The 21,666-nt window shown below is 28.2% G+C and overlaps 1 protein-coding gene across 1 annotated transcript in view; it reads right to left on the bottom strand.

Moving 5' to 3' along the window:
- Positions 1 to 935: 935 nt before the first annotated feature.
- LOC137648024 (RNA polymerase-associated protein LEO1-like) overlaps positions 936 to 21,666 on the bottom strand; it is an 83,391-nt gene continuing 62,660 nt past the window's right edge. Inside the window, exons 2-3 of the mRNA XM_068380969.1 lie at positions 1,125 to 1,643; positions 936 to 952 (exon numbers count right to left, since the gene is read on the bottom strand). Coding sequence (XP_068237070.1) covers positions 936 to 952; positions 1,125 to 1,643 — 536 coding nt within the window. The remainder of the gene's footprint in view (positions 953 to 1,124; positions 1,644 to 21,666) is intronic.

The following is a 21,666-nucleotide window of genomic DNA, read 5'->3' as shown; positions in this document are numbered from 1 at the left end:
CTATAGTTTCGTGATTACAATAAAGACCATTATCTTCAAATGTATTTGATATTATGGAATCAATCACATTACTATTATTTATTTTTTTATATTCATCAATATACTTTACCTCAATTTCAAGAGAGTAAGTCTTTTTTGCCTTTATATTTTTTTCTATTGTGGGCATAGTGGATTTTAAACAACATGATAAACACCGACCAATGATGTCATTATTTAGTATATCATATAGATGATTGTGGTTTAATATAATGATATTCTTTATGTCATCTGAAACCAATACAGAAATTTCAATGTTGCTTTTAGATATTTCAATCATCAACTTATCAATTGGTGTTTTTTTTATAACATCAGTATTCATTTGTATTATACACTTATTGAATATTATGAACAAATTTAAAATGTCTTTAAATTCCTGACTGATACAGTTTTTAACTTTATCGTTGATAATAACAGATTTGAATTTTTTAAACATATCTGTAAATTTTCTGGCGATCAAATAACAGTTGTGTTTTTTAAGGATTTTCAGTGGTTTAATACCACCAAACAATTTCATTTCATCCTCGTATTTTTTGGTCTGAACAATTTTATCGAAAAAAAATTTCCACGGCTCGTATTTCATTTGATTAAAATATGTATTTAGATAACCTAATTCATCATTATTGTGGAAACTATGAAATACAAATATTTTATAGTTTACATCTGACATATTACAATGTGTTAAAAGATGACTTAACAGAAAGTTGACCAATTTCAAAAAATGCTTTGAATGGTATTTTATGTTTAGAGATATATTTTTATATCGTTTACTTAAAAAAATTTTCATTCTTGATATAATTTTGATGATACTTTGTTTAGAGTCATCAATTATAAAGGTGGCATCACAAATTTTCCGATGAAAATTTTTATACGTAGTGCTTGCCAGAAATTTATGTTTTTTATTCACGTCTGTTATCTGTGAGACAAAACCAATATTCTTTATATTTTTCTTTACATAATCCTCCAAGTACAAAATTTCTATATTTAATTCACATTCGTAATTCACGTTTTTTTTTTGCGTGAACTTAAAAACATTAAAAAAAAGGGTGTTTCTTTTTTAAAAAAATTGGTATTATTTTTTCTATCACCATCTTCTTTTTCTTCTTCGTCGTCGTCGTCGTCGATATTTTCCTCCTCTGAGGCTGATGAGCGTAACAAATTATCATCATATTCTTCTTCGTTGTTGTCGTTGTCCTCTGGTTCTAATGGTTGTAGAAAATTATTTTTTCTACCACCATCTTCTTCTTCGTCGTTGTTGATATTTTCCTCCTCTGAGGCTGATGAGCGCAACAAATTGTCATCGTCTTCTTCTTCGTTGTTGTCGTTGTCCTCTGGTTCTAATGGTTGTAGAAAATTATTTTTTCTACCACCATCTTCTTCTTCGTCGTTGTTGATATTTTCCTCCTCTGAGGCTGATGAGCGCAACAAATTGTCATCGTCTTCTTCTTCGTTGTTGTCGTTGTCCTCTGGTTCTAATGGTTGTAGAAAATTATTTTTTCTACCACCATCTTCTTCTTCGTCGTTGTTGATATTTTCCTCCTCTGGGGCTGATGAGCGCAACAAATTGTCATCGTCTTCTTCTTCGTTGTTGTCGTTGTCCTGTGGTTCTAATAATTGTAGAAAATTATTTTTTCTACCACCATCTTCTTTATCATCATTGTCCTCATATTTTTCTTCATTTTCACTTGTTATTGTTTTTTCACCAAAACGGGGGGTATAGTTTTGTGATCTCCATTATTTTCATAACCCAGAAAAAAATAATCATCAAAACATAAAAGTGGATTGTAAAATTCTTTTGCTGCGGTGGGTAATGGAGATTGGTAATTTTCTTCTAAAAATCTTCCAGGCGTACGATAATAGTACTTCCCTTTTTTGAGGATGGTGGGTCCCTGGATGTTTGTGTTTGCTCTTTTCATTGTAAAATGAGCCTCGTCGGAATCCTCTTGTCCTTTTATTGTTCAATATATTGTGTTTCCCCAGAAAATAGGTTACATCAACCTGTTTAATAAAAAATATTTTGAATATATATTTTTGAAGTGATAATATTTTATAAATGAAGATCCCACCCACAAATGGAATATTTCTTGTTGGTATTTTCTAAAAACCTTAAAAACTGAAAATAAATTTAATCAAAATAACAAAAAAGCTAAAAAAAAAATACCAATTTCTACCACCAGAATTTTAAAAAAGGTTTAGATATTATATATTATTCGGGATTCGTAGATAGGTAGTTCAAAAATTCTAGTGGCGCATTAATTTAGAAAAATTTTTCTCAATTACCTACCTAATATAATATCTCTATACCATTTTAGAATTTCTGGGGATAGAAAAGAATAATTTTTCTTTTTTTCTCTTACTTTTTATTTCAAGAGAAAAGAAAAGTAAGCGAAAAAAAAGAAAAATTATTCTTTTCTATCCCCAGAAATTTTAAAATGGTTTAGAGATATTATATTAGGTAGGTAGTTGAGAAAAATTTTTCTAAGTTAATACAGTATACCAAAATAAACCATTTCTTTCTTTCTATGTGTTTGCCTGGCGAGAGAAAATATGAAAAATGCAAATAACTTCTTATGGTGGTGTATTAACTTAGAAGAATTTTTCCACTACCTAATAATATACTATATATTATATCTAACTAAACCATTTTAGAATTTGAGGATAGAAAAGAATAATTTTCGTGTTTTTTCCCCTTACTTACTCTTCCTTTCTCTTGAAATGAAATATTCATATCTGGCTATTGCTAGACAAACACATAGGAATAAAGGTGTATTAACTTAGAAGAATTTTTCCAATACGTAATAATATACTATATATTATATCTAACTAAACCATTTTAGAATTTCTGAGGATAGAAATTTTTATCTGATTTTAAAATTGACTGGGTGAACCAGGCAATTCATATATTGCCTGAGAATTTCAGTCACTTTACAAACTGTCTGGATTTAGATATTTACTGTAAAACACATAAACACACACACACACACTTACACACGAAGAGCAAAATTCAACTGTCCTGATCAAACTATCAACACTCCTTTGCAATTTTTTGTGTTTTTTTTTTTTACAAGGGAACTTTTCCAAACAATTGCAGTTAAAAGCAATGAGTGGACGAAAGTTCGTTTTTTCGGCAAGTTACAACTGTATAGCTACTTTTCTTAGATGAAAATATTTAAGACTAATAAAAATTATCCTTCTTTTAAGTAAATGATGCAGCAAAATAAGCTATTCTGTAGCTTATTTTAGAAAGTAATTTTGAAGTTAGGAATGATAAAATTATTACTATTATTATTATGATTATAAAATAAATTTAATTTACTACAAGTTATAGTATAACTTTTCTTTTATTTCACACTACATTATATATCATCAGAAACATCAACAATAAATGTTAAATTTCCCATCTACGAATTATCCACGATTTTCTCTCTTTTCTCCTCACGTACCATAGCATAATCATACCTTACAGCATAGTCTATATAGACATACAAAATAAATATAGTCACCAACAAAAATATTATAATGCTTATAATAATAAGTGTTATGTATTCCATTTTTTATTTTACAACATGAAGTGAGTATCTTGTGCTATATCGGTGATAAAATGTAAACCATATACCCAGTATATTCTACATGGGTAGTAAATTTCATTTTATTTTAGTAATGTTAGCGAATAAGTAAGATTGGAATAGAGTCAGAGTATCAATCGGTTTGGTTTCTGGAATTAGAATTAGATATTTAGTCTTCGTATTACTTTTGCCCCTAATGTCATTATTATTATATAACCAAAGTGTTTTGCTAGTCCACTTGTTTCCATGGGTCGTCTTTTCACTCCTCTCGTTCTCCCGTTCTGGGAATTCTCTTGGTCTTCCACTCCAATACTCATCAAAATAACTGTAGTCGTCTGGTTCAGCTTCGAATATATTTTCTAATGCATTATTTCTAAATACGCCCCCGGTGATTCTTTAATGTTATAATGAACTATAATATCATAAAAATAAAAAACAAAATTCATTTAACTGGTGAGTGTTTCTGATTTTTCTTCATATGAGTTAATTTTGATATTCTTAATGATAAATCAATATTTTCATATTGATTAAATTCGTCAAAAACCCTTTGTAATGTTTTTTAACCTTGGATAATCTCATCGCTCATTTCTGTTTTTTCATCTTTTATGGATTGGATTGGAAACTCCAAAAAATCTGATCTGAATTGGGAAATTTCGTAATTAAGGCGTTCAGCTCCAAGGCCTACAATTGTCATTTGTTCTTGTGGGCCCGTTGCAAACCCTCCTCGTTTTTTTATTGTGAACAAGAAAATATCGCGTTTTATAGATAGTAGCTTTAGTAGTTTTATAACATAGCTTATTAGTATGATCACAATCTCCTAATTTTCTAGTGTATGTAAATCCGTCATCTACATTAAAATATTCATCATAGGGATAATCAGCGCCCTTAGTATCCTCTACGACAGTCAAATAAGGAAGTCCCGTTATAGGATTTATTAGTATTCCACTAGCATATATATCTCCCAACTCCAAATAATATTTAGAATCTTCTATATTAAATTCAAAGCAGTTGTTCATATATGGAATCGACATTTTGTTTTCGTGTTCTTTCTTTAATATCTCACCAGTATTAAAAATATTATCTAGGGTTTGTCTCTTCAGATATTGAGGATTAATGATAAGATCTGGCATCATTGTGTATCTTTTTTTTTTATCGTTATTTTTAGGATTGATTATTATAAACGGCATATTTTCATCTGAAATAATTTCAGAGAGAACGCCTTTATTTGAAGTGGTTGTTTGTAATTTATCGCCTATAGATGGTGTGAATAAACTTGCATATGTCAGATATAACTTCATATACTGTGATATATCTATATTATCGCAGCGAATCATTTCGCAACGATATTTCTGATAGTTTGGGTTTTGAGATTGAAAAGCCAAAGACCTTCGAAGTTTGGCTCTTTCTTTTGATGAACATACCAAATTGTGGAAATAGTCATTTGTTGGATCATTCACGTCCATAATATTACCCCGTCCTTCCCAAATCACAGATAAAATCCAGTCTTTACCTACATTATTATTATTTATTACAACATTTTCAAATTTATCTACAAAGATATTGGACTTTCTAGGCGTCCCCATCCCCCCCTCAGTGGTGATTTCTATTACTTTTAGTTCATTGGAAAAAAGTTCAATTGAGAGTTTTAGGTTGCTATTGATATGACTACAAGTATTTTTAAATTTGAATATACCAACTTGAAGCCCTTTTCTTAGTATTATACCTTTTGTAATCATAGGTATAAATTCTATTGGGAATGGGTTTTCGTCAGAAACTTTATAATTATAATTTATCTTAACAGCAGCAGTTTCATAAAATGTCGCTGAAAATATTCCAGATTCTATTGCCCCTTTCCTAATAACAACCCCATCTTCTTGATTATTAAATCCAGATGCAACTAATATTTTGGGGTAACATCCTGCAATATCAATAATTTCCGAAGGATATGATTTCGTATTTTGAAATGCTACAGTTAAATTCTTTTGATGTAATTGGCCTATTGATAGCGAATTTCTTAGAGTCCCTACAAAATTCTTGGCTGAAAATGCTGCGTGGCCAGTGCGAGGTAAATGACATTTATTAGGGTGGGGTGTTATTCTAATAGAGGGACCAAATATGTTTTCAATTTCTTCTCCCCTTTCTCCAACCCATAAATTTGTTGTACACTTCAAAGAACCCGTTAACTGTTCATCATCAGTAATATCTTGCTGTAAATATAAAAATTCCGTTGGCGAATAAAAAAGTCCATCTCTATGTAATTTGAATAATGTACCTTCAAAACTGGTACATTCCCAAAATATATTTTTTGATTGATCTATAAGTTCTATAAAAGGAACTTCTATTTTTAATGCATATTGCACCATTCGAAAGTAATTTAATATACCAAACTGAGATGTTATGTACATTAGTTGTTGGTGTGATAAATTTTCTGGTGTTTTCCTAAAAAACTTATATAACACTTGGTTGGCACAAACGTATTGATATTTTTCATCTAATTCTTCCAAATATTCTGGATTATCAACTTTTTGACAATCAGGAAAAAGCCTTAGTAATAATTTATACATATTTTCTCCAACTGTTAAACTATATGTTGATATTACCGTATCAATCACACATTTGAGTATCAATCCACAGTTTTTGGGGGTATCTGATGTGGTTATCAGATCAATGAAACCTATTTCACTATTAGTTATATATTTAGGTTCTTTCGTTTTGGAATCTTTAGTTAAAACTTTTTGAAGTGAACAAGCTATTCTGCAAATATTATAAAAAGAGTTTGTGGGGGCGTTTCTTGTAAATCTCCCAATTCTATGCACATCAAGATTATTATTGCTGTTTATAAATGCATTATTATTATTATTATTATTACTCTTTCTTTCGTCGGTTTTTCCAGCCCACCCAAATAAAATATTATCTCCTCTGGTATTATAATCATCAAATTCATTTGTATATTTATTATTATCTAAAACTACGTAATCTTTATTAAGAATACTAGTCTGTGATATAGCAATGTCAATTTCTCCTCTCTTTATGGTTTGTGATAGGTTGCTTATAATATTTATATCATTAGCTGGGTATTTTGGAAAATGAAGCCATTTTATTATAGTTTCTGTGGTTTCTTCATTATCTAGTGCAGAATTTAAATCATTACCAGTTTTGGTTAAGACACTTATTAAAGTGTTTTCATTTTCATTGGCCGATAGGCACCCATTATCATTTTTACTGTCACTAGTGTTGTTGATAGACAATAATTTTGGTTTTTTATTTGGTGGTGGATGATTATTTTTATGTTTGGGGTCTCTTTTTGTTGTTTTATTATTATTAGTAGTAGTAGTAGGAGGAGGAGGAGGAGGAGGGGGAGGACTAGTACTAGTAGTTTTTCTGGAGACAATAATAACTTTCTGATCACCGCTTAAAATAATGTCATACTTCTTTTTTCGTTTACAGATTCGGTGCATTTGTATCAAATCATTAACACCTATGCCTAGTGCTTTAAATGTTGATTTTTTTTCCCTTTTTTCTATAATAATCTTTTTAAATTTTCAACAATATTATTATGAATCCGAATTTTTAACAACTTTGAAATGATGATATCAAAAAAGGCAGTAAATATCTTACCTGGGGTAAAAAATGCCATATTACCTAATGTATTTATGGTATTCATTTCATTAATGACTCCACAATATTTTGTTAAGGGCCAATTTAATATTTTGTTGTTTTTACTATACATTATTATCGTTTGTTTCTTCTTTCTCTTGTGTAATTTCCGTTTACCAACCCATACAAATGTTTTTGTATATAAAACATTTTGATTTACAATAAAATTTCCAGGGTAAAAATCTCGTGGATAATCATTACAAAATAAACATCCAATGGGTTTAGGAATAAAATTATTCCATTGATCTATATCAACGGGAGTTTCATCTCTAAAATCCAGTATTTTTTTAAGCAGCAATTGCCACATTTTTCCATCCTTTAAAATAGGAACTGAAAAATGAGTTTGCGTTGAAGGATAAAAGTTTAATTTTGGCCAATAAAATCCAATCCCCAAAGTTAAACGCTTCTGTAAAAAGAACCCCACCAAATCATTTTCATTGCAAATTCCATTTATATCTTTGGCTAAATAAGATTGATATATAAGATTAAATTTAATCTCTGGATATTTGCTAAATAGAATATCATAATTATCTTGTTCTATTTTTAGTTTATGAGAGACGTTGAATCTCAAAAACATTTCTAACGTTCCGTCGGTTTTGTCTGTTTCCATGCATTTTTTACATGGCAATACAAAGACTTTTTTTCCATAAAGTATTATGGTTATGATTTTCATATCCAGTAACATCAATAAGCATGATCAAATTAAAAAATAAATGATAAAACAATTAAGATTTGCCTTTTTATTGTGGGGGATAATATTATTATTTAATATTTATATAATGTATTTTATTAATGACGATAATGAAAAAGTTTTTTTATATTCAAATAAAAATTTAAGTTTAAATGTTTATTTTGAGGGAATGCCTCTTACTCATTTACCAAAATTTTTATCATTATCAGAAAAAAAAACCGTGAACTGCAATAGTTCTATAATTCCTTGCCGGGAAGATATAGATTGCGTAAAATCTTGTATGCCAATAAACTTTGAGAATGTAAAAACTATCCCCGTTTGTTCTTCGGGCGTAAGTGCATATAAGTATATCAAAGAAAACTCAATAATGTCAGCTTGTCTTAATGGCGGGGAACCTATTCCCAAAATAAATAATTATTATAATATTCATGGGCCCGGAACCTTTGAATGTTCTTGTCCAAAAAATTTTATTGGTAAATATTGTGAAATTCCAAATTCTATGGCACCTAGTAAAGAAAAAAGTTTTGATCTTTTATAATAACATTTTATTTGTCGCAACAATCCAATTACAAAACAAGGATACATTGATAAAGTACTAATTACATGTGTAAATACATTTTGGTGGGAAACGTATATGTATCATGTTTCCTCCATTCTCTGTTTGCTTAGATTTTACAAAAAGTAAAGCAAAATATAAATATATGAATTGAGAATAAAAAAAGTTTGTTATAATAAAAAAATTACATACAGCGACTCTCCCCCAAAAATGAAAGCCACTAAAAATATATATATGAAATGGAACAAATATAGATTACACTAAACAAAAGTAAACGAAATCCTTAATTAACAAATAAAATTTCTTCAACTTCAAATAAACGGAATTAAAAGATATCCTCTTTGATATTTATCAAATGAAATCTTTTACACTTAACATGGTTGCAAAAAAGTCCTAGCTAGTCATTGGAAAATTTGGTAATTGATTAAACAAATAACATATATATATATACAAAGAATATTGAACTGGAATATTTTTTTAAAAAACATCTATTCCAAAACATGAACAAAGATTATCAAACTGGAATAATTTTGATATTTTCAAATACATCTTTTCTTTTATTCCAATAAAATTGAATTACATTATTTTTTTTAAGATTATCTAATACTGTTAAACCAGTTTGATGAATTTTATGTAAAAAAAAGTTTATCCATCAATTGGTTGTCTTCAACTATATGATAACTCAAAACACCACCTTTAAACTTCTTTTTACTTTGTATAGCTGTCGCCGTAAACCTATATTTTGAGTGTTTGAGTCTATTGTTTTTTATATAAAATTTATCAATGTCAACGGCAATAACCAATGACAAAATATAATTGCCTTCAGGAATATTTTCCCAGCCTTTGACATGATTTATGTTGAAGAATTCGTGAACATTTTCCCAAATTCTCATTTTTCTTTTATAACTAGAACCTGGGAATGCGAGGAAAGGTGTGGCACTAGAACGATAACGCAGTTTCTTATTAAATTTGTGACGAACTGGTTATGATGAGGATTTATATTCCGTCATGCTTGGTGGTCTGTTTGTTGGTATTCACATTAGCGTAATTGGTTGTCCTTCTTCTTTGACAATTATATTGGATCTGAGACAAAATATAATGCACCAACGCAACTTTTGTTTATGAAAAAAAATGAATTATTGTTATTAAAAAATGAATGAATCATTATACGATATTACTTTTGGTCCTGGCAATGAAACATACCCCATATGTAGAATTAAAAGCAACCAATTATTTTTAAAAAATTCGAGTTATCATATATATTGTACTAAATCTATTATCTATCAGTTTTTGAATTCTTTTAAGAATACCAGTGTATCATTGAATGATATTCTAAATATTGTTAATCTAAAAATAAATCCAAGCCAGAAAATGAGTAAAGATATTACTGGATATAATATACTAATAAATAAACTATTTTTTTCCGATGATTTCTACTGATTCTTCTTTAAGTTTGATTTAAAAATGTTCTATATATTTTGTGCGGTTTTTTAAAAATAACTAAAGCCAAAAAAATAAAATAAACGAAAACAATAATGTTATAAACAATATTTCATATACGCCACCAATATTCATACACTCGGATGAAGAGTAATCATTATCATCGTCATCGTTGAAGTTAATATGGTTTCTTTTCTTCATTTTTTTTTTCTTTTGGGGATACAGTTTCAATAACCCCAGTGTATCTCAAATTGCAATATTTGATTATAGTAGTTAAGACTAATGGATAAATGAAGAATTGTGTATAACCAACCATAAACACTTTATTCTTTTTAAACCAAAAAAAATATATATATATATAATATAAAAATATTTTATTCTAAAAAGAAAAAGATGGTTTTAAATAATAAGTAATATGACAAAATGCTGGAAATATTTGTCTATTATAATATTTCAACGAGAAACAGTTTACAGTCATAAAAAAATGTAGAATGCTTTTCCTTTCTTATAAGTTTAGCAGGAACAATGCCTTTTTCATGATTTGTAGGTCCAAATCTTCGTCGTTTGATCAGTATTGGGTTTCTACGACCAATTAGCCATCCATTTTTGTTTTTTTTGTCGTTGTTGGTGACAATGATGAGCGTCGTCTCTTTTTAACAACATTCAAGGTGGTGTGGTGATTTTTCCTCCAACTTGGATTTTCCCATAAAGTATCCAAGAACTTTGGATTACATAAAGGTTTATTTGTGCAAATGTAGTTTTCTATGGATTGATGATCGTTTTTCCAAGAAAACGCTTGGTTCATTTCAAAGGGGTGGATTTTGACATAAAACTTAATTGACGCATAATTTACGAATTCCATTGCTCTTGGGTCCAATTTAAAAGCCATCAATGAATCTACTATTGAAATTAGGACTTTAAATTGTCCATAAAAATATGGTCGGTCTCTGAAATAATGAAGCCTCTTTAAACAGGATAATTCCAAAACCCTTTTACTTGAGCATCCTAATGATTCGGTTTCTAGGTTGTGAATTTTCTTATTTATGATGGGACGGAACCACTCTATGAATTTATTTTTCCGTGTAATCTTATTATCTGGACACACGGAAGAAATATCCTCATTATTTTCTAAGCCCATAAAATTCCTGTAAACAGCAGCCAAATATTGAACAGCTTCAAAACGATTACCAACTTCGAGAGAGTCGTTAAATTTTTTCTCATAATTTTCTTTGTCAGTAGTTTCTGGTATTTGATTAGATGCAGCCAATTGTAAATCACAACATACTTGGGCTTTTAAAGCGAATAGAAAAATAGTAAGGGCCTTGGTTAGAAACTCAATGTCTCTATAATTTTTTTCTTTGTATGTGTTTAAAAATGTAAAAAAAAATATAGAGAAACTGTATCTCTTGGTGAAATTAGTTCTAGTGCCTTTGATTGTAAAAAATACAGTATGGAATTCATTCTTGAATTGTGTTTTATGTTTACATTTAATATATTAATGAGATGAATTTCTCTAATGCACCATAAATAGAGATTAGAAACCTCTCCTGTCATTATAGTGTTTATAATGATTTTTTTCAAAGTGTCCATATCTTCTCCGTGGAAAAGAATTGGGTTGAATGGTGATGATAGGTTTTGTTTGCTCGTTTCTTGCAAACAAACCAATTCATCGTTTTGTGTTATGTTTTTTATGTGAAAAAACATTCTTTTTGGGTTCTTTTATATTGATACCTTTCTGTTGCAGGATCAGAACCAAAAGAATAAACACCAACCGGGGGTTGAAGCTGTACTGGGCCCAATCGTATCTCGGTCCATTATTTATATGCTTCATCTGTCTTAGATGGAGGGATGGGGGTGGGTGTAATCACATAGTATATATACCAGCTCAAGGAAGGTTTCAGTTGGTTAGTTGTATCTTAGACTTGATCAGTTCAACTACCACCACTATTATCACTTATTACAAGATTTGTAAAAATGAAAATGGTTCAAGCGCATTGTCCATGTTGTAAAAATAAAATCTGTATCCCAAAAAAGAAATAGATAATGATTTTGAAAATATTTCACTCCTTGGGGATACTACAGATTTGGAACACGATAGTTTCTTGTCTTTTCCGGATATTGAAAATTATCTAAATTTTTCAAAGTCGGGGGAAGATGATCATTTTCAGGAATTGGAGGAATTCTTAAACCACGAACAAGGTGTCAACATCAAAACAGAAATTCTCCCAGCGAAGATTACTACAAACTAACACAAAGATGAAGAAAACATAAACCTAGTAAAGAAGGTTCTTGAATCAGATGAACAAATAAAAAAAGAATTTCCCCCGAATCCATACAAAGAGGAAGAAAAGAAGACTTTTGAAGCAGAGGAGGCAGTGAATCTATGGGTTCGAGAAGTTTTATCTAATCAATACAAAGATGAAGAAAAGAGGATTTTTGAAACAAATGAAATAAAAAGAGAGTTTCTCTCTAATCAATAAAAAGATGAAGAAAAGAGGATTTTTGAAACAAATGAAATAAAAAGAGAGTTTCTCTCTAATCAACACAAAGACGAAGAAAAGAAGATTTTTGAAGTAAAGGAAACCACAATAAAAGAGGAATTCCCCTCGAATCAATACAAAGTTGAAGAAAAGGATATTCCCCCAGTGAAAACGACTTCAAACCAACATCAAAAAGAAGAAATCGTCCAATTAGATATAAATCTCAACCTTAAAAAAAAAATAGAGAAACTGACGATGATACAGAAGACTCAATAGCTAGACACGTTTCTCTAAAAAACCAAAAGAAGACACTATTTGAACCTATTGCTAAAAGAACGAGGCTTCAAAAAAAACTTAACAACATTACGTTTTCATCAAATACCCATCAACATGGAAAACCAAAATGCCGATAGTGTAATTTGTGAATACCCACCAAAGCATAATATAAAACATAATAATACATTTTATCTGCTATGTATATAAAATGTTATATATATGATTTGCATAATAAATTTAAACCACTAATTACCAATATCTATCATTTTCCTTTGTGTCTAATTCTGCATTCTTTATATTCTTCACAAGTACTTCTTTATATTCCTTTTTGTGTAATCAAAAACTATTTTGAAATCTAAGTGGGAAAATATGAGTTTACAAAATCTCGCCAGGCAAACAAATAGCAAGAAAAAATTGTTTATTTTGGTATACTGTATTAACTTAGAAGAATTTCTCATCTACCTACCTAATAATAATGTTTCTAAACCACTTTAGAATTTCTATGGAAAAAATAAATATTTTTGTGTTTTTCGTTTTTTTTTTCTTCCTTACTTACTTTTAAAAAAAATATTTTAGAGTCCAGAAAAAAATTTTGAAAAAATATTTCAGAGTTCAGAAAAAAATTTTGAACAAATATTTCAGGGTCCAAAAAAAATGTGGTATAATGTATTTATATTAACTTAGAAGAATTTCTCAACAATCTACCTAATAATAATGTTTCTAAACCACTTTAGAATTTCTATGGAAAAAAATGAATATTTTTGTGTTTTTCGTTTTTTTTCTCCCTTACAGAAAAAAAATTGAAAAAATATTTCAGAGTCCAGAAAAAAATGTGGTATAATGTATTTATATTAACTTAGAAGAATTTCTCAACAACCTACCTATTAATAATGTTTCTAAACCACTTTAGAATTTCTATGGAAAAAATGAATATTTTTGTGTTTTCGTTTTTTTTCTCCCTTACTTACTTTTAAAAAAATATTTCAGTCTAGAAAAAAATTTTGAAAAAATATTTCAGAGTCCAGAAGAAAAAAATTGAAAAAATATTTCAGAGACCAGAAAAAAATGTAGTATAATGTATTTATATTAACTTAGAAGAATTTCTCAACAACCTACTTAATAATAATGTTTCTAAACCACTTTAGAATTTCTATGGAAAAAATGAATATTTTTGTGTTTTTCGTTTTTTTTCTCCCTTACTTACTTTTAAAAAAATATTTCAGAGTCTAGAAAAAAAATTTGAAAAAATATTTCAGAGTTCATAAGAAAAAATTTGAAAAAATATTTCAGAGTCCAGAAGAAAAAATTTGAAAAAATATTTCAGTCCAGAAAAAAATGTGGTATAATGTATTTATATTAACTTAGAAGAATTTCTCAACAACCTAGCTAATAATAATGTTTCTAAACCACTTTAGAATTTCTATGGAAAAAATGAATATTTTTGTGTTTTTCGTTTTTTTTTCTCCCTTACTTACTTTTAAGAAAATATTTCAGTCTATAAAAAAATTTTGAAAAAATATTTCAGTCCAGAAGAAAAAATTTGAAAAAATATTTCAGAGTTCAGAAGAAAAAATTTGAAAAAATATTTCAGAGTCCAGAAGAAAAAATTTGAAAAAAATATTTCAGGTCCAGAAAAAAATGTGGTATAATGTATTTATATTAACTTAGAAGAATTTCTCAACAACCTACCTAATAATAATGTTTCTAAACCACTTTAAAATTTCTATGGAGAAAATGAATATTTTTGTGTTGTTGTTTTTTTTCTCCCTTACTTACTTTAAAAAAAATATTTCAGTCTAGAGAAAAATTTAGAAAAAAATATTTCAGAGCCCAGAAGAAAAAATTTGAAAAAATATTTCAGAGTTCAGAAGAAAAAATTTGAAAAAATATTTCAGAGTCCAGAAAAAATATGGTATAATGTATTATATTAACTTAGAAGAATTTCTCAACAACCTACCTAATAATAATGTTTCTAAACCACTTTAGAATTTCTATGGAAAAAATGGATATTTTTGTGTTGTTCGTTTTTTTTTTCTCCCTTACTTACTTTTAAAAAAATATTTCATAGTCTAGAAAAAAATTTAGAAAAAATATTTCAGTCCAGAAGAAAAAATTTGAAAAAATATTTCAGTCCAGAAGAAAAAATTTAAAAAAATATTTCAGTCCAGAAAAAAATGTGGTATAATGTATTTATATTAACTTAGAAGAATTTCTCAACAACCTACCTAATAATCATGTTTCTAAACCAGTTTAGAATTTCTTTGGAAAAAATGAATATTTTTGTGTTCGTTTTTTTTTCCTCCCTTACTTACTTTTAAAAAAATATTTCAGAGTCTAGAAAAAAATTTTGAAAAAATATTTCAGAATTCAGAAGAAAAAATTTGAAAAAATATTTCAGTCCAGAAAAAAATATGGTATAATGTATTTATATTAACTTAGAAGAATTTCTCAACAACCTACCTAATAATAATGTTTCTAAACCACTTTAGAATTTCTATGGAAAAAAATTAATATTTTTGTGTTTTTCGTTTTTTTCTCCCTTACTTACTTTTAAAAAAATATTTCAGAGTCTAGAAAAAAATTTTGAAAAAATATTTCAGAGTTCAGAAGAAAAAATTTGAAAAAATATTTCAGAGTCCAGAAGAAAAAATTGGAAAAAATATTTCAGTCCAGAAAAAATGGTATAATGTATTTATATTAACTTAGAAGAATTTCTCAACAACCTACCTAATAATAATGTTTCTAAACCACTTTAGAATTTCTATGGAAAAAAATGAATATTTTTGTGTTTTTCGTTTTTTTTTCTCCCTTCTTAGTTTTAAAAAAATATTTCAGTCCAGAAAAAAATTTTGAAGAAATATTTCAGTCCAAAAGAAAAAAATTAAAAAATATTTCAGTTCAGAAGAAAAAAATTGAAAAAATATTTCAGAGTCCAGAAAAAAATGTGGTATAATGTATTTATATTAACTTAGAAGAATTTCTCAACAACCTACCTAATAATAATGTTTCTAAACCACTTTAGAATTTCTATGGAAAAATGAATATTTTTGTGTTTTTCGTTTTTTCTCCCTTACTTAATTTTTAAAAAAATATTTCAGTCTAGAAAAAAAAACTTGAAAAAATATTTCAGTCCAGAAGAAAAAAATTTAAAAAATATTTCAGAGTCCAGAAAAAAATGTGGTATAATGTATTGATATTAACTTAGAAGAATTTCTCAACAACCTACCTAATAATAATGTTTTAAACCACTTTAGAATTTCTATGGAAAAAATTAATATTTTTTTTATTTTTCGTTTTTTTTTTCTTTCTTACTTACTTTTAAAAAAATATTTCAGTCTAGAAAAAAATTTTGAAAAAAATATTTCAGTTCAGAAAAAAATTGAAAAAATATTTCAGAGTTCAGAAAAAAAAATTTGAAAAAATATTTCAGAGTTCAGAAAAAAAAATTGAAAAAATATTTCAGAGGTCAGAAAAAAAATTGAAAAAATATTTCTGAGTTCAGAAAAAAAATTTTGAAAAAATATTTCAGAGTTCAGAAAAAAAATTTTGAAAAAATATTTCAGAGTTCAGAAAAAAAAAATTGAAAAAATATTTCAGTTCAGAAAAAAAAATTTGAAAAAAATATTTCAGAGTTCAGAAAAAATTATTTATGGACTGAAATATTTTTTTGTATTTCACAAAAAAATAATTCTAAGTACAAGTAATGATTTTTTTTATGTTTGTCTGGCTGGCAATAATAATAATAATAATAATAATAATAATAATAATAATAATAATAATAATAATAATAATAATAATAATAAATATGTACTCACAGTATGCAGTAGTCTCTAGGTCCTTAGTAGGTGGGCTGGTCTTTCACTTGTGAAGCAAACACAATCAAACATCCTATATATATACAAGCAGGGCAAGTGACTCAATTGCCTATTTCTTGTGTTCATAAATTAAATTCTATTGTTTTTATCGAGCTCAAGTGTTTGTGGCCCAACTGACTCTCTCTCTCCTCTGAAAGCTACAAAAGCCAGAGGCCCAAGCAGGGGCCAATTTGATTTTTGAGGAGGGCAGTTTGAGAGTTATTATTATTATTTTTTATCACTATTATTATTATTACTATTATTATCATTATTATTATTATTATTATTATTATTATTATTATTATTATTATTATTATTATTATTATTATTATTATTATTATTTTTAATGGACAGTACATCTGACTCTGAATGTATATTGACAATTGATGTCTGTGGATCTACTTCAGTTTTTGCTTTCAAATTCATTGTGGTCCAGAAAGTAACTAGCCAGCCAGAATGGCTGGCACCGGCGGACTAATTAACCCTTTAACCCCCGGCGTACTTGGAAACTTCCGTGCTTTAAGCCCCAGGCATTTTCAGTTTTGAAGGGCTTTTCGACTTATTTTTTTCAAATCGCACCCACAGCCTCAATTTTCATCTTAGAGAAGTCAGATTGGTCTAATTTTTTTGGAAAAAGGTTGAAGTTTTCAATATAGTTATCAAAAGTATAAAGAAAATAATATAAATAGCCGCTATTGTTAGATGAAGTTGGGCAAAGACGAAATTTTTTATATTCTTTCGTATACATTCCGATAAAGCACAGAGGGGTCTTATCACAGAAATCGTAAAACCATACCATCTTATAGTAAATTTATTCAGCTATAAAATGGTGTATAATAGTTTGTAGTTAAAAGAAGGAAAACATGAAAAAAAATAGTATACCCACAACAATTGTAAACCTAAATTTCCTTAGCGCAAGTAACGAAAATCGGAGATTGCAAAAGTTTCGTTCTATCGATCATACGTAACCTATATTTAGAGTAATTTTCTTTTTTTTATTATTTTGAAGTAATTTAATTGAGCTTTCTAATGACATATGCGAAAATAAGGATAAAGCCATCTAAATAGTGGCTATCGTTAGGTGAAGTTAGGCGATGACGAAATGTTTTATGTTTTATCGTATACATTCCGATACAGCAAAGTAAGTTCTCCTCAAGGAGACTTCAAAATGATACCATATTATAGACAATTTATTCAGCTATAAAATCGTATATTAGAATTTGTAGTTAAACGAGAGGAAACATGGAAAAAAGTAGTAAACGAGCAAAAACTGAAAACCTAAATCTCGTTACTTGCGGTAAAGAAATTTGGGTTTACAGCTTTTGCACATTTTATTATTTTTTTTCCTTATTCATTTCTTCTAACTACAAACTATTAGATACAATTTTATAGCTGAATAAATTGTCCATAAGATGGTATAATTTTCAAGTATCTGTAATGAGAATTCTCTGTTATTTATTGGAATGTATACGATAAAAAAAAAAGTTTGTCATCAGCTAACTTCATCTAACAATACCCACTATTTACATTGCTTTATCCTTATTTTCACACATGCCATAAGAAAGTTCAATAAATTTTCTTCAAAAATAAAAAAAAAATAATAAAATTCCTCTAAGCATAGGTTGGTTATGACCGAAAGAAAGAAACTTTTGCAATCTCCCTCTCTCTCTCTCTCTCTCTCCCCCTCTCTCTCTCTCTCTCTCTCCCCCTCTCTCTCTCTCTCTCTCTCTCTCTCTCCCCCCCTCTCTCTCTCTCTCTCTCTCTCTCTCTCTCTCTCTCTCTCTCTCTCTCTCTCTCTCTCTCTCTCTCAGCAAAGTCAGTTTCAAATATACACAGTGGCTGCCTAAAATAAATCGACGTATTTTCAAATGAATATGTATACGGTATATATATATATATATATATATATATATATATATATATATATATATATATATATATATATATATATATATATATATATATATATATATATATATATATATATATATATATATATATATATATATATATATATATATATATATATATATATATATATATATATATATATATATATATATATATATATATATATGTATATATATATATATATATATATATATATATATATATATATATATATATATATATATACTATATGTATTCCTATAGAATACATAAAATTATATGAAAACATACATGCATAAACACAACACCAACCTTTCAAATCGTAGTTACATGTCTACCCGGTCGAGACTTTGAGTTGCCATCAATCACAGAATTTTTCATTCACACTGATCTTTCTTGACCATATAAAAAGGAATATTCTAAAAAGGTATAAAGCACTATCACTTATTAGAATAGGCTGTAAAAGCGCAAAATTGACGGATAACGCACGAAAGCCAAGATTCTCTCACAAAGTCAACAGCTGAACTAATTACTTCGTCCGAGTCACCCAGCCAACACGTTGTTCTTAGAGACCGGGCCTGGGAATGAGCATGACGGCGATGAATATAATAATATACTAAAGGTTTCAGCAAAATAGAAATAAAAAATATACAAAAATAATCATGATAAGCATAAAAACCGCATGGCAACTCAAATCAGCTGCTTTGAGGCCTTTAAATCACAAGACGAGGAAATTTAAAAGTCTTTGTTTGTCCTGTCTGACAATGGCAGAGGGAGGCTTATTTTTCCCCGGGAGCAAGGATGACGACAAGAAATAAGAAATATACTCAAAGTTTCGGCAAAATAGCAACAAAAAATATACAAAAATAATCATGGTAGGCATAAATAAACGCATAACAACTAAAATCAGCTGCTTTCGGACCTTTAAATTCCGAGACACGGAGATTTAAAGAGCGTTACGCTCATTCCGGGGAACTTCTTCCCTACGCCGTGGCGCAAACGTAAACACATCGTTACCATGGTAACGAAATCATTTTTAGTAATTACTCGTGTAAATAGCTATGAAACCTAAACAAACTGCATATGAAATACGAGCTGAATCTATAAAGAAAATTTATAGGTCAATCAAGACCCCAGTGGAGCCCAGGGAAACTTTTCATTCATCATTGTTGACACGATATCCAAGGAACAATCAAACAATAGTCACGCAGGAGTAATGATGACAATTTTTTGTAAAATTTGTATAAATGACTATGAAAAACCTCAAAAAATACAAAGAAAAATAATCTGATTGATAACAGAAAGTTTAAAGGTCCATCTTGACCTCTGTGGGGATCTGGCATTGTAAAACAATGAAAACATTGTGTTACCATGGCAACGGAACCATTTTTCGTAATTATTCGATAATAATAGCTATGAAATTTAAAGCAAATGCACAAAAAAGGTCAGCTGTTTCCTTTACATAAAATTTAAAGGTCATTCATGACCCCTGTGGGCCTCAGAGAACTTTTTATTCACATTACATTGATGATAAGATGTCGAAGGAACAACGAAACAACACTCTTGCACTGGTAACAGCGCCCTATCTTCGTAATATTTGTGTAAATATCTCTGCAACCTAAAATAACTGCACAGGAAATATCAGCTGATTCTTCAAAGAAAATTTAAAGGTCCATCTTGACCTTTGTTGGGCCCAGAGAAACTTTTTATTCATGTTACATTGATGACAAGACATCGAAGGAACAACATCACAACAGTAAAGCGTTGTATTTCAAATACAACGCCTGCCAAGACCTGTTATCTACGCATAAGTATAGAAAACGTACTCGTACGTCCATGGGGGTAAAGGGATGGCTTATGAGGTACGTACCCGTACGTCCTTTGGGAGTAAAAGGGTTAATTATGTTTAAAATACTGAAGATAATAAACTTATTTATTCCAAGCGTGTTTACTATAAGCGCCGTCATCGTATGAATTCATTTTTAGGCTTAATTGGCTTTCAGAGTCCAGAAAAAAATGTGGTATAATGTATTTATTAACTCAGAAGAATTTCTCAACAACCTACCTAATAATAATGTTTCTAAACCACTTTAGAATTTCTAAGGAAAAAATGAATATTTTTGTGTTTTTCGTTTTTTTTTTCTCCCTTACTTACTTTTAAAAAAATATTTAAGTCCAGAAAAAAAAAATTGAAAAAATATTTCAGAGTTCAGAAAAAAAAATTGAAAAAATATTTCAGAGTTCAGAAAAAAATTTTGGAAAAATATTTCTGGGTTCAGAAAAAAAAAATTTGAAAAAATATTTCAGTCCAGAAAAAAAAATTGGAAAAATATTTCAGTTCAGAAAAAAAAATTTAAAAAATATTTCAGAGTTCAGAAAAAAAATTGGAAAAATATTTCAGAATTCAGAAAAAAAAATTTGAAAAAATATTTCAGTCCAGAAAAAAAAAATTTGGAAAAATATTTCATAGTCCAGAAAAAAAAATGGTGAAAAAATATTTCAGAGTTCAGAAAAAAAAATTGAAAAAATATTTCAGAGTTCAGAAAAAAAAATTTGAAAAAATATTTCAGAGTTCAGAAAAAAAAATTTGAAAAAAAAATTCCAGAGTTCAGAAAAAAAAATTGAAAAAATATTTCAGAGTTCAGAAAAAAAATTTGAAAAAATATTTCAGTTTAGAAAAAAAAATTTAAAAAATATTTCAGAGTCCAGAAGAAAAAATTTGAAAAAATATTTCAGAGTCCAGAAGAAAAAATTTGAAAAAATATTTCAGAGTCCAGAAGAAAAAAATTGAAAAAATATTTCAGTTCAAAAGAAAAAATTTGAAAAAAATATTTCAGAGTCCTAAAGAAAAAATTTGAAAAAATATTTCAGAGTCCAGAAAAAAATGTGGTATAATGTATTTATATTAACTTAGAAGAATTTCTCAACAACCTAGCTAATAATAATGTTTCTAAACCACTTTAGAATTTCTATGGAAAAATTGAATATTTTTGTGTTTTTGGTTTTTTTTCTCCCTTACTTACTTTTAAAAAAAACATTTCAGTCTAGAAAAAAATTTAAAAAAATATTTCAGTCCAGAAGAAAAAAATTGAAAAAATATTTCAGAGTCCAGAAAAAAATGTGGTATAATGTATTTATATCAACCCTTTTACCCCCAGGCTATTTGGAACTTTCCAACCCTTAACCCCCAGGGGGTTATTTTTTTCCAGCACATTTTGCA

The sequence above is a fragment of the Palaemon carinicauda genome, chromosome 10, assembly GCF_036898095.1.
Source record: "Palaemon carinicauda isolate YSFRI2023 chromosome 10, ASM3689809v2, whole genome shotgun sequence".
NCBI classification, from domain to species: domain Eukaryota; kingdom Metazoa; phylum Arthropoda; class Malacostraca; order Decapoda; family Palaemonidae; genus Palaemon; species Palaemon carinicauda.
This window is presented reverse-complemented; position numbering and strand designations above follow the sequence as displayed.